The following is a 16,194-nucleotide window of genomic DNA, read 5'->3' as shown; positions in this document are numbered from 1 at the left end:
TGGTTGTTTCAGTGAGTTAGTACAAAGGTTGATCCCTTTCACACCGATGAGCACGTCAACTTTCACTGATGTTGCCAGAACAATAATAGGTAGTGTACAGAAACCCTGACACTCCCTTGCTGAAACAGAAAGAAGTCACAGCACATCTTCCAGCATTTAGAACAGGTTTTGTAACATATTTAATACATGAGTCAAAACTCATGTTTCCAGCATTTTCCACACAACATGCATAGAGCCACATATTGGGCCAGGTCTCATCTACCTAGTTAGCTCGAAATCTTACATCAGTTTCATCTTTGTCTGGCTGAGAGGACAATGTGTCTCTGATGTCCATGATGAATAAAGCAGTGTATAAAGATGTAATCACAAAAATCTTTACGGTCAATTTTGGTGGGTGTCCCCAAAAAATTGGCTCTCATAGTCCTCTTGTAGTCCTCCAGTTTGAACTGTTAAATGCACATTCACAAATATATATATTTATTTCCAGCTACATATCTTTCCTACAGCAGTGAACCGCTTTGTGCAAAGTCTGACACTGGAAAAAAATCTTTTTTTTAATCCACACTGGGGTGGCTTGTATAGGCGTGCTTGGTATTGTTGTTGACAGAGCACACGACAAACGCATGACACTGAAACATAATAACCTGGAAGCATCAGTTTTATGTCCATGTACCTTTATGTTTGAATAGTCTGACAATCAAGGCACATAGGAAACAAATAAATCAGCATAGTTTCAGACAGTAGCTTTACAGTATGTAGTCTACACTGATGTTGCCATCATTCATCATCAGGCACTTATTTATCACTGTTTCAATCCTTTTTCTTATGTGTGTATGATTTTAGGATTAAAGACATGGCTACCTCCAGCAGTTCTTTATGTAAGGAGCAGGTAACCTGCTCAATATGTCTGGACGTGTTCACTGACCCTGTCACCACTCCATGTGGACACAATTTCTGCTTGACTTGCATCAGAAGGCACAGAAACAACAGTCCACACTCCAAGTGTCCACTATGTGGTGAGGCATTTGAGTCATCTGAATTCAAGATAAACACAACCGTCAAAGAGATTTCAGATCACATCAAAGGGAAGATGATGCAGGTGACCTGTGACAGCTGCTCCAAGAGAAAGCGGAAAGCTCTGAAATCCTGTCTACACTGTGAAACATCTTTCTGTGAGGTTCATCTGGAACCTCATAAAACTGCAGAAAAACTGAAGAAGCACAAGCTGATTGACCCTGTGGAGAATCTGGAAGATTACATATGCAAGAAGCACAAAAGACCTCTGGAACTGTTCTGCAGAGATGACCAGACATATGTGTGTTATTTTTGCACTGAAACTGACCATAAGAGTCACAACACTGTTCCCACGGATGAGGAAAGTGAAGTAAGGACATTTATTATCTCAGAAAGAATATATCACAAACATTGAGCAAAATTTGTGCAAATGTGCAAAAAAAATGTGCAAATCTCAGTTCCAAAAAGTCAGACAGTGTGTGAAATGCTGATAAAACCAGAAAGCACAGATTAATATTATATATTTTTCAAAGTAATTATAGACCCTTTGTTTTGATCGATGAAATTGTTACACAATGGAAAGAGCAAATGATGATTTTGAAATGACAACCTTAAGTCAACTTTTCTATTTGGCACCAAAAAACGATTCTTCTGTAGTTACAAGCTTGACATTGTAATAATAGAAGAACTCTTTTTTTTTCTCTATAGAACTATAGAAGTATTTATGCTTGAAATAAAATTCCCTTTACCCTTGAACCCTTTATTCCCTGAACCCTTGAAGAACCATCTTTTTTAAGAATGTGGGAAAGATTGAGTAGATCCTGAACCTGCAACCAATTTTATTTAAATATGTAGATAAACTGTTTTGTTATGTTTGAAGAAAGTCATGAAAATAACAGAAAAGTTCAGTTTCCACTTACCTCAGGTGAGGCACTGTGCTCAGCAGGTCTTGAGGACAATTTTTGAATCCACCTTACCCAGAGACAGAAACTGAGGCAAAATAATGCTGAGAACAAAAAAAAAATAGACTGAGACCATTAATTTACAGTCTCAAGACTGAAACCAGATTAAAGCACAACACTAGTTGCCTCAGTGAGCCTTTAACTCACTATGGGGAATTCCTTGTTAAAAAGGAGATGTTCCTGTCTCTCCACAGATTCTCCAAGCAACAGTAAAAATAAAGATGCAGCAGATGATTCAGCATAGAGAGCAGACAATTGCAGAAATCAAAGATTCATTAAGCTTAATTAAAGTGAGTATGATTTTGACACTTAACAAAGTTGTTCTTTGAATGGCCTATTCTGTTGTAGTTATGTTCAGTATGTTTTTTTCTTTTTACATAAGGAAACAAAAGTGAGTGAGTTACAAGAAAAGAAGCCATGCTGAGCTGCTTGAAACTATGGAGGAACGAGAGAAAGCAGCAGAGAGGCAAGCCGAAGAGCTGATCACAGAGCTGGAACAAGAAGTCAGTGAGCTAAAAACGAAATATGCTCAGCTGGACCGGCTTTCAAATCCCAAATACCACCCTTACCAACTGCAGGTGAGCGTTCTCTTCACTGCTCCATTGCAATACAACACAGTACACCATAGCGCTCACAGTGCTAAAAGAGATAATGTCCTCTGCTTTAGATTCCTAGCCACCTAAGCAGCAGGAAGCTCCAAACTGATGTGGGTTTCCACACTCATATTTATTTGGAACCTTTAAGGTTAACGCTGTCTCAACTTCAGGAGGCCTTAGATGAGAAGATGAAAGAAATTGGTAAGTCTTTGCAGTTAACATACTTCCTTCTACAGATATGGTATGTTAATGGGTTATAAAATACAATACTGTCCATTCTAATGCAGTGATTTGTAAATAAGAGATTGTAATGACCTCCTTGATTAATTTCACTTAATGTTACAGTTTCTGAAGAGCTGAACATCATCCGCCAGTATTCAGGTACAGAGAATTTTCTTTTTCATTCTGTTGATGCCCATATCCTACATAATTTGTAAAAATACTGGTCTTAACAGTTTTATGGTTTTGTTTTTCTAAAACTGTCATGATTAATTTATTTTCCATATATTTTCTTTATATGTTCCAATTAAACAGGCTATTTTTGCTACAGTGAATTTAATACTGATAAATGTTAATGACCAATTTTGATTGGCTGCCCTGTGTTATGACTCATTCAAAAAGCAGGCTGACACATTCCTTACAACTTCAATGTGAAAGGGCAGGGCTAAACTACAGAATAGGCAGATATATGTAAATGCATTGCTTTGGTGACATCACACACAAAAATAAAAAACAGCTTATTTCTAGTGTGAAAAAATCTACAGAATCAATCACACATGCTAACCTTCGATATATACAAGGACTATGTTATGATGTATTTAAATCCAAAACATTAACAGAGATCTTTAATCATCATTTGTAGGGTTCTTTCTGTTGGGAGGCGGCTGTCCCAAACCACAACCCCTACATTTCACATTTTAATGGAACTTCAACTAAAAATTTTAAATGATTTTACTGATTTCTTTAAAAGGAAAGTTGAACTGTGTAGATTTCTCATGAGTTTTATTTTGAAAAAAATGCTTACCCACATTTTCATATCACTACCATAACACAAAAGGTTTTAGTCTAGAGGCCACACCTCTGCATTTTAGAGCAGGAAGAGAGACTGCATCCCTTTCCCATTTGTTAGTCATGTACTGGATAATGTTTTTGGGTTAAAAAATTATCTTAAATTATAACTACTGAAACTGTCATTACTGAAATATTTGGTCAGGATTTGGTAGGGTTGCTACTGTTTGGTAGTGACAAAATGAAATGTTCTGTTAAAAGCCCAAAATGTGTTTTCAACTGTGACTTTGAACAAATTATACAATCCATTTATGGATTGTATGGACTGGGAAGTGAATGGTACATTTTGAAACAATGTTAACTCTTTTACTTAAAACAAGATTTATTTTTCTGTTATTACATTTATTTTCTATAACATGAGCCTTTCACAGAGCTATAATGTAATACTTGGCTTGCCTTATTGACTATTCAAGGAGTATTTAATACCTCCCCCACAGTTGATGTGACTTTAGACCCTGACACAGCCCATCCTGAACTCCTCTTGACTGATGATGGGAAGCAGGTGTGGAATGGAGGCAAACCACAAAATGTCCCTAACAGTCCAGCCAGGTTTGATTGGTGTTCCTGTGTCCTCGGAAAGGAGGGGTTCTCTGGAGGAAGATTGTACTATGAGGTCCAAGTGAGTGGGAAGACCGAATGGGATTTAGGCATGGCCACTGAGTCTATAAACAGGAAAGGGGATGTTGAGTTGGGTCCTGAGAACGGTTCCTGGACTATATGGCTGAGGAATGGTAATAAGTATGATGCAAATGAGATACCGCCTGTCCATCTCTCCCTGAAAGAGAAGCCCCAAAAAGTTGGAGTCTTTGTGGATTATATGCAAGGAGTTGTCTCCTTTTATGATGTTGAAGCCAAGTACCACATTTACTCTTTCACTGGGCAGTTTTTCTCTCAGAGGCTTTACCCATATTTCAGTCCTGGTGAAAATGAAGGGGGCAAAAACTTAGCTCCACTAATCATTACAGCCGTAAGTAACACTGAATAATACATCACCCTGGCTACACTGCAAAAATCGAATTGAAATTGAAAAATGAGGGATGACATATAAGCAAAAACAATCAGCTAGATAGACAAAAAACAAGAAAAAAATACATAAGATTAATAATAATAATAGTAAGAATAATGGACTTGATGAAGGACAAACGTTAACAACACCAGTAGTGTCATAAAAATTAGATTTGTTGTATAAAGATAGAATTCAGCATGTGTATGTGTGTTTGTGGGTATGGTAATAAAGGGGGGAGAGTTTATGATTGTATAGAGTAGTTTGGAAACTGAGTATTGGATCTCAGCTTTTCCAGTAAAGTCCAGGTCGAGTCAAACTGACTGTTTTTGTGTCTGATGGAAGTAGATTTTTTTTCCGTATATAGATGTCTCAGTAGTAAATTTTTCCATTGGGTGACAGTAATGGTGTTTTTTGTCTTTCAGTTCATGAGGATGGTTTTCTTGGTGATGGTTAGGGCTGTGAGTAGGGCAATGGAAGTTTTCTTTGTCATATTGATTGTTGATATGTCTCCTAACAGACATAATTCTGGGCATAGGGGGATAGTGATATTTAAACAGAGTGCTGATTAATAATTTCTTGCCAAAATTGTTTTATAGGTGTACAGTGCCACTTGGCATGGATATAATTATCTGTGGTATTCAGTGTGCAATGAGAGTAGATTTCAGTGCTGTTAAATCCCATTTTAAACATCTTTTGTTCAGTGTAGTGTATTTTGTGGGTGATTTTATACTGTATGATCTGCAGATTAGATCCTGAGATCAGATTTATGTTATTTCTGCTTATCTGTAGCCAGAAAGCGTCACTGGGAGTGATGGATAGATCTTCTTTCCATTGTGTAATCGACAAGGTTATTTTTGCCTCTGATTTAGAAACTAGGTTGTATATTTTCTATAAGAGTGTGTTTGGAGAGGATATATTTTTAAAAAATCAGAAAATGCGAGGAGTAGATCTAATAGATTTTCAGTCCCTTTAATTATGATTTATATAATTAATATATAATAATATATTAATATGTGATTTTATCTGGTGGAATTTGAGGAACTGATTGGTGCTAATGCTGTGTTTCTGGTGAAGATATGAGAATGATACCAGGGTATTGTTATGAAAGATATGTTTAACGTGTATAATGCCTTTATCAATCCAGAAAGAACAGTGCAGTGCTTTTTTACTTTTTACAAGGAAGTCAGTGTCACACTTGGCCCCTCCCAGTCTCCTCATGTCCTTTAGTTTACCTTTTAGTCTAGTCCATGTTTTCTGTTTTGATCCCCAGTCCGGCCCCTTGTTTTGTGACTCCGCCCCTGATTGTTCTGAGTGTTTCCGCCTGTCCCTTTTTAGCCCTGTTTGTGTTTAAGCCCTGTGTTTGCCCTTTGTTTTCGCTGGTCTTTGTATGTGCTGATTGTTTGTATGTATGCTTATTTGACGTGCTGTCTCCTCTGTTGTATGTTCTTGGAGTTATGTCTGCCCACTGATCGCTACGTGTTGGCTATATGAACCTGGACTGTTCTGACTACGACCCTGGATTTGCCCAAAATAAAACTCGCTTTACTCAGCACATGCATCCGCTGCCTTGTTCCACGTTACAGTCAGGGTTAGTCCAAATGGATAAGTTAATATTCAGAGAGAGGAAAGTTTGTGATTTTGTGAAATTGGGATTTTATTTTATAACCAACACAAAGTAGCAAGTAATTGTGAAATGGAAAGAAAATTAGTGGTTTCCAAATTTTTTTACAAATAAAAATCTGGAAACTGTGGTGTGCATTGTATTCAGCCCCCTGAGTTAATACTTTGTAGGACCACCTTTCACTGCAATTACAGCTGCAAGTCTTTTGGAGTATGTCTCTACCAGCTTTGCACATCTAAAGGCTGAAATTTTTGCTCATTCTTCTTTGCAAAATAGCTCAAGCTCAGTCAGATTGGATGTGAGCATAAATGTTCAAGTCTTGCCACAGATTCTCAATGGGATTTAGGTCTGGACTTTGACTGGGCCATTCTAACACATGAATATGCTTTGATCTAAACCATTCCATTGTAGCTCTGGTTGTATGTTTAGGGTCGTTGTCCTGCTGGAAGGTGAACCTCCATTCAGTCTCAAGTCTTTTGCAGCCTCTAACAGATTTTCCTCTAGGATTGCCCTGTATTTCGCTCCATCCATCTTCCCATCAACTCTGACCAGCTTCCTTGTCCCTGCTGAAGAGGAGCATCCCGAGAGCATGATGCTGCCACCACCATGTTTCACAGTGGGGATGGTGTGTTCAGGGTGATGTGTGGTGTTTGTTTTCGACCATGCATAGCCTTTTGCATTTAGGCTGAAAAGTTCAACTTTGGTCTTATCTGACCAGAGCACCTTCTTCCACATGTTTGCGGTGTTAGCTACATGGCTTAGGGCAAACTGCAAACAGGACATCTTATGGCTTGCTTTCAAAAAATGGCTTTCTTCTTGCCACCCATCCATTAAGGCCATATTTATGGAGTACACGACTAGTTGTCCTGTGGACAGATTCTCACACCTGAACTGTGGATCTCTGCAGCTCCTCCAGAGTGAGGATGGGCCTCTTGGCTGCTTCTCTAATTAGTACTTTCCTTGCCTGGGCTGTCAGTTCAGGTGGACGGCCATGTCTTGGTGTAACATGGAGTTATGTTGAGGCAGATGCATGTGCAGAGACAAGTGAGATTTATTATGGGCAAATCCAAAATCAGGGTCAAGACAGTCCAGGTTCATGTAGCCAACACGGATCGATTTGGGTACAGACATGACGCAATAAACACAGACTGAAATTTACAATGGAGAAACAGACCAAACTAATCAAACAGCACGAGCATACAACCAAACAATTCAAACAAAGACCAGCACTAGACTAAGGAAAACACAGGACTTTAATACAAGAGGGCTAACGAGTTCACAAGACACAGGTGGAAAACACAGGTGGAGACAATCAGGGGCGTAGTAACCAAACAAGGGGCTGGACTTCAAAACAAATGGCACATATACTAGACCAAAACAAAACATGAACACATGAACAAGACCAGGAGGGGCCAATCGTGACACTTGGTAGGTTTGCAGTTGTGCCATACTCCTTCCATTTTCAGATGATGGATTGAACAATGCTCCATGAGGTGTTCATAGCTTGGGATATTTTTTTATAACCTAACCCTGCTTTACACATCTCCACAATGTTATCTCTAACCTGTCTGGTGTGTTCCTTGCCTTTCATGATGCTCTTTCATAACTAATGTTCTCTAGCAAACTTCTGAGGCCTTCACAGAAGAACTCTAGTTATACTGAGAATAAATTGCACACAGGTGGACTCTATTAACTAATTAGGTGACGTCTGGAGGCAATTGGTCACACTGGATTTTATTTAGGAATATCAGAGTACAGGGGTTTGAATACAAATGCACACCACACTTTTCAGATTTTTATTTATTAAAAATTTTGAAAACCATGTATGATTTTCTTTTCACTTCACAATCACTTGCTACTTTGTGTTGGTCTATCACATAAAATCCCAATAAAATCACAATACAAAGGCCCACATCCATTTTCAATTTATGTCTAAAATGACAAAAATGGAGATATGAGGTTTTATTCCGACAACAGTGATTGATATATATATATATATATATATATATATATATATATATATATATATGTGTGTGTGTGTGTGTGTGTGTGTGTGTGTGTGTGTGTGTGTGTGTGTGTGTGTGTGTGTGTGTGTGTGTGCGCGCGCGCGTTTTTTGACTAAGTAACTTAACTAAAGAAAAAAGACTAAATACTGAATACAGAATGAATTTAATATTACTTAAAGAGAAAACAAACAAACCACGCTCAGTCATACATTCAGAACATAAAAGCAAAGTTGTTTATCTCTGGAGTTGATCATTATTTGACAGAGCTGATTAGCCTATCATGGGCTGCCTGGCTTCTCAACAAAACATCTGTTCAATGTTCTGTGATGTGCCAGCACTTTTGAAGTGAGTCATCTATATTTTTCATTTTCTTTCACAAACATGTTGAGCAATGAAGTTGCCTGAAGAAGGTTCAATCAATGATCATATAATAGATAATGTGACATTTTATGGTCACTATGATTTAGGGAATCTTATCCTGAACATTCTCCACATGACTGTTACCAGACACGTTATAACAACTCCATCCATCCATCCATTTTCTAAGCAACTCCAGCTATGATAATGCGATTGTGCAGTGCAGAGGTAATTTCAGGAGTTTTTGCAGTGCAAAATTTCTTCGGCTTGGTGCTGCTGTAAGGAAAAGCTCAGATAAATCAAATATAACTATAAAATTTACATATTTGTTCCTGAATGCCTGAAAAATAGCATAAGAAAAAGCTACAGAAGACATGTAGTTATTCTGATTTTGTTGATTTTTACTCACTTTGTCTGTACATCAGTAAGTAGGCCAACCGTGACCTGCAACATTGAAAATTACACATTTTAGTCAAATATAATTTTATAATTTAGATTATAATTTACTTAACAAAAAATTTACATAAAATATGAATATTTTTTAATATTTCCTAAAATATAGTACTCACTTTTGTAGGGCATCCACTGAATACTGTTGGGGGGGCGTTATAGCACAAAAGATAAAAAGAATGTAAATAACAGAAAATAGAAAATCAAAGCAGGACAATAACAAGCACTTTATTGTAACTACCTTTGTGACAGAAGAGTCATCAAAGCAGTACCACTGATTATCCTCAAATGACTTGATGGCAGCATTGTAGTGGCCTCCATTTCGATCACCGCTGTGGTTAACAACTGCATAAAGATCATATTCATAATCCTGAGGAGAAAAAGACAGTTAACCTCAGAAACAGTAGAAGTGATCGTTTTAGTACTAATTCTTGCTAAGGGAAAATGTCATATGTATGTCTCTCTGTAATTGTGTTACTGGATCATTAATACTGATATTATTTAATGAGTTGGTTTAAAAATGTTTAATGTTTAATGTTAAAAATCTCCATGGGACAGTGTTTTTTCACATGCCTCATCTGCATGTAGTCAAAGTCAAACCTCTTCAGATGCAGAGTCAGGACTGTGGGAAACTCTTCTATTTCATTCCACTGCGAATTGAATAATAAGGCCACCATATAAAATATGTGAGAGGAGGCAGGCTTGGTTGATTCAGGACTGACTAATACACCACAGTAAGAGAATGACTTCAGCCCTCTTCATACTGAGATGGCATTGATGTTTACCCAGATTATTAGATGTACTCACAGTCTCCGTTTCTGTTTTTTGGTCACACTGGTCACAGTACAACCAGTTGTCTTCATCTAACTGAGAAGATTGGAAAAAAGCCTCCAGTCCCTCCTTCTGTTAGGAAAAAACTTTTTCAACAACTGCATGTGTATATTAAAAAGATATATCAGATATTTGTTCTTATCCCACTGATCAGAGAAACCACAACTAAGTCTTCTTACCACATTGTATATTTTATCATGTCCAGTGTCTATGGCAAGAGGGATTGTGATGAAGGGACACTTCTCCTGATATGTGTGTCCATCTGGACATTTACTGTTGTTACTCAGTTTTCCTTCAAAGACCTTGAAACAGCAGATGTGTGAAGTCAAGAGTATGTGAAGGGGTTCCTTACAAAACACATTATAGCTTTTTTTGTAATATATGTTGCTGTGAGTGAGCTTTAAACATACAAGAAATATCAGAGCCATACTATGAATTATATCAGCAGCACAAATACATACATATATACATATACATATACATATACACACACACACATACATACACATATATATATATATATATATATATATATATATATATATATATATATATATATACACACACACACATATATATACACATATATATATATACACACACACACACATATATATATATATATATATATATTTTTTTTTTAGAGTCTGCTTACTTTTAAAATTGTTACAAATGTATAAACATTTTGGAATGAAAACCTTCATGAATGAGCCTAAAACGATGTGTAGCTCTCAAGAAGCCCTTACTGAAAAAAGAAATAGATCAAAAAAGGCAAATAAAACAAAGAAGCTGCTGATATTCTCAGAGCAATGGACTGACCACCCCAAAGTCCAGACCTCAACATTACTGAATGTGTTTGGCATTACTTGGGTTGACAAAAGCAAAAATGTGACCAACTTCTAAGAAGATGCGGAAAAACTTCTCGCAGATTTCTGTTTAAAACTGAGCAAGTCTCCCAAAAAATGGAATTTGTGATAAAGGCAAAAGCTGAACACAATAAATAATTGAGGTTTTATTTAGGTGTTGAGTCTTTTGTGTAATTTTCTGATAAATATGTTTTCAGCTTTTTCCTGATTCTGAAAAATTAATAAATTGCACTTAATGGTTGTTTTGACTGTATTAAATAAATGAAGCGTGCTCTCTGACTTTTGGAGAATTTTAGGATAGGAAGCCTACCTGGGACACTTGTGGCACAATTTGTTTTAGGATTCTCTGATAGTATTCCACTGCATCCTGCTGTTCATAGACTAAAAATAAATAGGACAATGTAAACAACACAGACAACAAGCACGTGACTAAGAACATGGAAAATAACTCACCGTTGTTGATGCTAAGACTTTCAGTTATTCCTTCAGTGGTGGCATTGACCTTGTTTAGCTCTCCAAAGAGATTTTGCAGCTGTAACAACAGACCAGCATTTCCCTGGTTGGAGTCCTGTGGACCTTGTTTAAAGCTAATACGCAGTTATTAAGAGAAGAAAATGAAATGTCACCATATATGCCATAATGACACCATATATATTAAATTATAGTCTAAAAAATTAACATTACAATAAAATAAAAAAACTTTAAGGTAAAACATGTTTAAGTCACTCTAAACGTGCCAATTTAAATATACAGTATTGTAGGGGCTACTACTCGCGACTGGAGCGAATCCGCAACGGACAGGCTTTAAGTCACTCAACGGGGTCTAGCCCTTTAAGAGACTCGAGGGGGGAGGCTCTAGTTGGTTTAAGTTCAGTTGTTGTTTTGGAAGCGAGTTGAGAGTTTCGTTTTTGTCTCATTAAATTAAAGTTTTCCCTCCGCGGGATTCTCCACTAACTTGAGCCTCCTTACTTCACGACCTGCTTCAGTATCTCACAAAAGTGAGACACCCCTCACATTTCTGCAATTATTTTATTCTATCTTTTCATAGGACAATACTATAGAAATTAAACTTGGGTATAATTTAAAGTCAGTGTACAGCTTATATAGCAGTATAGATTTACTGTCCTCTGAAATTAACTCAACACAGCCATTAAAGTCTAAATAGCTGGCAACACAAGTGAGTACACCTCACAGTGAACATGTCCAAATTGTGCTCAAAGGGACAATATTTTGTGTGACCATCATTATTATCTAGCACCGCCTGAACCCTCTTGGGCATGGAATTCACCAGAGCTGCACAGGTTGCTACTGGAATCCTCTTCCACTCCTCCATGATGACATCATAGAGCTGGTAGATGTTAGACACCTTGTGCTCCTCCTCCTTCCACTAGAGGATGCCCCACAGGTGCTCAATTGGGTTTAGGAAACAGACTTGGCCAGTCCATCACCTTTACCTTCACCAAGGCAGTTGTTATCTTGGAGGTGTGTTTGGGGTCGTTATTGTGTTGGAAAACTGCCATGTGGTGCAGTTTCTGAAGGGAGGGGATCATGTTCTGCTTCAGAATGTCACAGTACATTTTGGAATTCATGTTTCCCCCAACGAACTCAACTTCTGGAACCTGTCCTGGAAAACCGCTGTATTAACTTGGCTGCCATGCTATAGCTGAGTTTCAGGGTGTTAACAATCTTCTTATAGCCTAGGCCATCTTTCTGGAAATCAACAATCCTATTTCTCACATCCTCAGAGAGTTCTTTGCCATTAAGTGCCATGTTGAATATCCAGTGGCCAGTATGAGTGAATTGTACCCAAAACACCAAATTTAACAGCCCTGCTCCCCATTCACACCTGGAACCTCGTAACTAACAAGTCACACAACACCAGGGAGGGACAACGACACAATTGGGCACAATTTGGACACGTTCACTGTGAGGTGGACTCACTGGTGTTGCCAGCTATATAGACATTAATGGCCGTGTTGTTATTTTCAGAGGACAGTAAATCTAGACTGCTATACAAGCTGTACACTGACTAGTATGTTATATCCAAGTTTCATTTAAATAGTGTTGTCCCACAAAAAGATAAAATATTTGCAGAAATGTGAGGGGTGTACTCACTTTTGTGAGATATGATCTTAGGCCAAATAAAAAAAAGAATAATAAAATAATGGCAATTTATATCAAAAAGAAAAATAAAAGAATTGATTTTTTAAAAATAAAAAATAGGAGTCAGGACTATAATTTAAGATGCAGTGAGAATGAATTGAAATACCTCTGTACTGCTGAAGTCTTTGGTCATGTAGAGACACTGCAGCACTGTGTTCAGGTAACACGTTGATCCCTGATTTCTCAAGCCATGGTATTGTTTTGCACTATGGCTAAAAGAAATCGTAAAAAAGGATTAAGTTCTAATATGGTCTTATTCTGGTTTGCGTGTCCTAAAATGGGATAACATCTGATAATCTGTCACAACCAAAATGATGGAAGTTCTTGACTGAATGAGCTTTGCTAGTGGGTGTCCTTTCACACACCGAACAAGAGACTAAAGGCAAAAAGTTCTCAGGACAATCCGGAAATGAAAACGGGCCGCTGAGTGGGGACATCTGTGGACAGGACCGTGCAAGCTTGTGCTAAACGAGCTTGAACTTACATTTACGGCATTTGGCATTTTACATAGGGAGGCCAAGGCGGTGTTAGGAGTCTTGCCCAAGGACTCTTATTGGTATAGTGTAGGGTGTTTGCCCAGGTGGGGATTGAACCCCAGTCTACAGTGTAGAAGGCAGAGGTGTTAACCACTACACACTGTAAACCCTAACAAGTTAAGTTTACTCAAATTATTTGAGGTAATTTGCCTCAAATGAATTAAGTTTTCGAAACTCCGTTTTTTTTGTAATTTGTAAAACTGTATTGAGTTGAACAAACGCATGTCTAAGTTCAACAGACAAACCTTCAGTAATTGACACTCAATATGTACTGGACCTGTAACTTAACTTTTTAAGTCATACTAACTATTGCACAACTGATCTAACTTGCTTGTGTAAATTTATTGCTATTATTATAAAAAGTTATTGTCACTCATCAAAATATGCACATCGTACTGGTTTTATACCCAAAATATTCTAAATTCAGGTGGCACTAATATTACAACTGCAAAAACATCCAAATTACATAAAGTCAATGGTATCAAATCTTATTTATTGGAAAAGAGCAGCAGTTTCATAAAACTGAAAAAGGTAAAAGGAACTCACAAAGCTCCAAGTTGTGCAAATGTTAACCTTAAAAACATTTGGTTGATTTTACACTTTACGTAAAATTAAACTTCAAAGTGAACTCTTTGTGTGCTGCTCTTTTCCAATAAATAAGATTTGATACTTAAGACATGCGTTTGTTCAACTCAATACAGTTTTACAAATTACAAAAAAAACTGAGTTTCGAAAACTTAATTCATTTGAGGCAACGAATTACCTCAAATAATTTGAGTAGACTTAACTTGTTAGGGTTTACAGTGCAGGAGCTTTGTCCAAGTCAAAGGCCTGCGGCAGCAACTCTGACACTGCAGAGCTGGTGAGCGAGAACGTCTCCCCCTCTGGGACACCGACGATCCTGATGTTCTGGCGGCGAGACCTGGACTCCAGCTCATCACATTTAGCATCCAGTGCTAACACATCCCCTGAGTACGTGGTCAACGAGTGCTCCATATCCGACACCGTGGATTTCAGAGTTGAGACCTCAGTTTTTAGAGCAGTGAAATCGCGAATAATTTCAACCTTCATGTCGTGGAGCTCGGACTTTATCACTGCCCTCAGGTCTTCGGCCACAGCCTGCGGGATCTCAGATCTCAGCGTGGAGGTGTCCAGCGTCTCAACCGGAGTGAGGTACTTAGCCGTAGGGTGAGTAACGGCTCTCGACGGCGAGGCTGTGTGTTGGAGAGCTGGCCGTATAAGCAGCTGAGAGGGGCCGGGATCTTTGGTAGCTTTAGCGGCTTTTGGAGGCATAATGACCACCAAACAAGTCCACAAAGTTCACAAAGACATTAAGTGCAGTGACAAACCAACCAAGAAGTGCAAACGAGCCTCAAAACATTAAAATAAAACTCCGATCGGCGGAGAGCTGCAAAAACACGGCTACACCATGCTGCGTCACACCGGAAGTCTCAGGCTCAATGTTACATTAAGGATCTGTTTATTATTTTATATATATTTATATTTAGTCTTTTGCTAAGATTTTATATTACATCACTGTTGGTCACTGGAGTTGAGGTGGCCGTTTACCATAGATTGAGCGGATCCAGCGGCTGATACTGTCTGGGAATTCATTCATTTACAGTAAAAACCTGATGCTGCTCGACTGTTTACATGTAACCATGGTGACGAAATGTGGGCGGGGCGTTCGGGCAGCGGTGACATCACAGTCGCGGAGGCTATAAAAGGCGAGTACTGCTTGAAAATCCTTGTTGTGTTTGCGTCGCAGATCCAAAAGCAGGAACGGTAAGTCGGAGCCGGAGTGTTCTGAGTGTATGTAGGTATAAATATGTATACATCCGGGTCTGTGTCTCTCTCTCAAATAAAAAATGTATACATCCGGGTCTGTGTCTCTCTCAAATAAAAAATGTATACATCCGGGTCTGTGTCTCTCTCAAATAAAAAATGTATACATCCGGGTCTGTGTCTCTCTCAAATAAAAAATGTATACATCCGTCTCTCTCTCTCATAAAAAATGCATACATCCGTGTCTGTGTCTCTCTCTCTCTCTCTCTCTCTCTCTCTCTCTCTCTCTCTCTCTCCCTCTCACATAAAAAAATGCATACATCCGTGTAGGGCTGCACGATTTGGGCAAAATATCTAATTGCGATTGTTCGACAGAATATTGCGATTTAAATTGTGATTATTTTTAATCCATTAAATCCTAAACCTGTATTAGTGTTTCAAATATCAAATATAATTAACTATAATAAACTTCTACATAAAAAAATATTGTCAGGGTTGTCAGATTAAATGCAGTTGTCAGTTTTATTTTTAAAACTCAACACCTTTAAAGAACAACAAAATATACAGAAATTCGCATAATGGTTTAACTGCAACATCAGTAACTGACTAGTTAACTACAAAATAAACAGCAGTAAATCACATTAAGGGCAAAAGTAGCATCATCAAATGTTTGCATGTATAGACAGAAACCAGTGATCACAGGTTTCTTCCCAAAAAGATGAGCATGTCCACCTTTTGTGGCTTAAGCCATGAACGCTGACAGTTCACAATGTTGCCTCCTGCACTAAAGAGCCTTTCTGAGGGTGAACTTGTTGCTGGTGCACAAAGATATTTGCGGGCCTGCCTGCTCAATCTTGGAAAGTTTTGGTCCACTGGTTTATGTCGGCTGCCTTTATCATGTTAGACGTGTTATCTGTGGTTATGCACACTTGC

At 38.1% G+C, this 16,194-nt stretch overlaps 1 protein-coding gene and 1 pseudogene across 1 annotated transcript; one reads left to right on the top strand and one right to left on the bottom strand.

The window, feature by feature from the left end:
• Positions 1 to 853: 853 nt before the first annotated feature.
• LOC108428532 lies at positions 854 to 4,625 on the top strand (annotated as a pseudogene).
• Positions 4,626 to 8,829: 4,204 nt separating this feature from the next.
• On the bottom strand, positions 8,830 to 9,566 carry LOC108428535 (ubiquitin carboxyl-terminal hydrolase 9-like). Its single transcript, XM_037543728.1, has 6 exons — positions 9,559 to 9,566; positions 9,483 to 9,504; positions 9,322 to 9,450; positions 9,200 to 9,222; positions 9,040 to 9,074; positions 8,830 to 8,906 (listed from the first exon to the last, which is right to left on the bottom strand). The coding sequence occupies exons 1-6, from the start codon at positions 9,564 to 9,566 to the stop codon at positions 8,830 to 8,832; spliced, it is 294 nt and encodes a 97-aa protein (XP_037399625.1).
• Positions 9,567 to 16,194: the final 6,628 nt, after the last annotated feature.

This window comes from Pygocentrus nattereri, chromosome 2, assembly GCF_015220715.1.
Source record: "Pygocentrus nattereri isolate fPygNat1 chromosome 2, fPygNat1.pri, whole genome shotgun sequence".
Lineage (NCBI taxonomy): Eukaryota > Metazoa > Chordata > Actinopteri > Characiformes > Serrasalmidae > Pygocentrus > Pygocentrus nattereri.
Note: the sequence above shows the minus strand (reverse complement) of the source record. Positions and strands in the feature narration are given on the sequence as shown.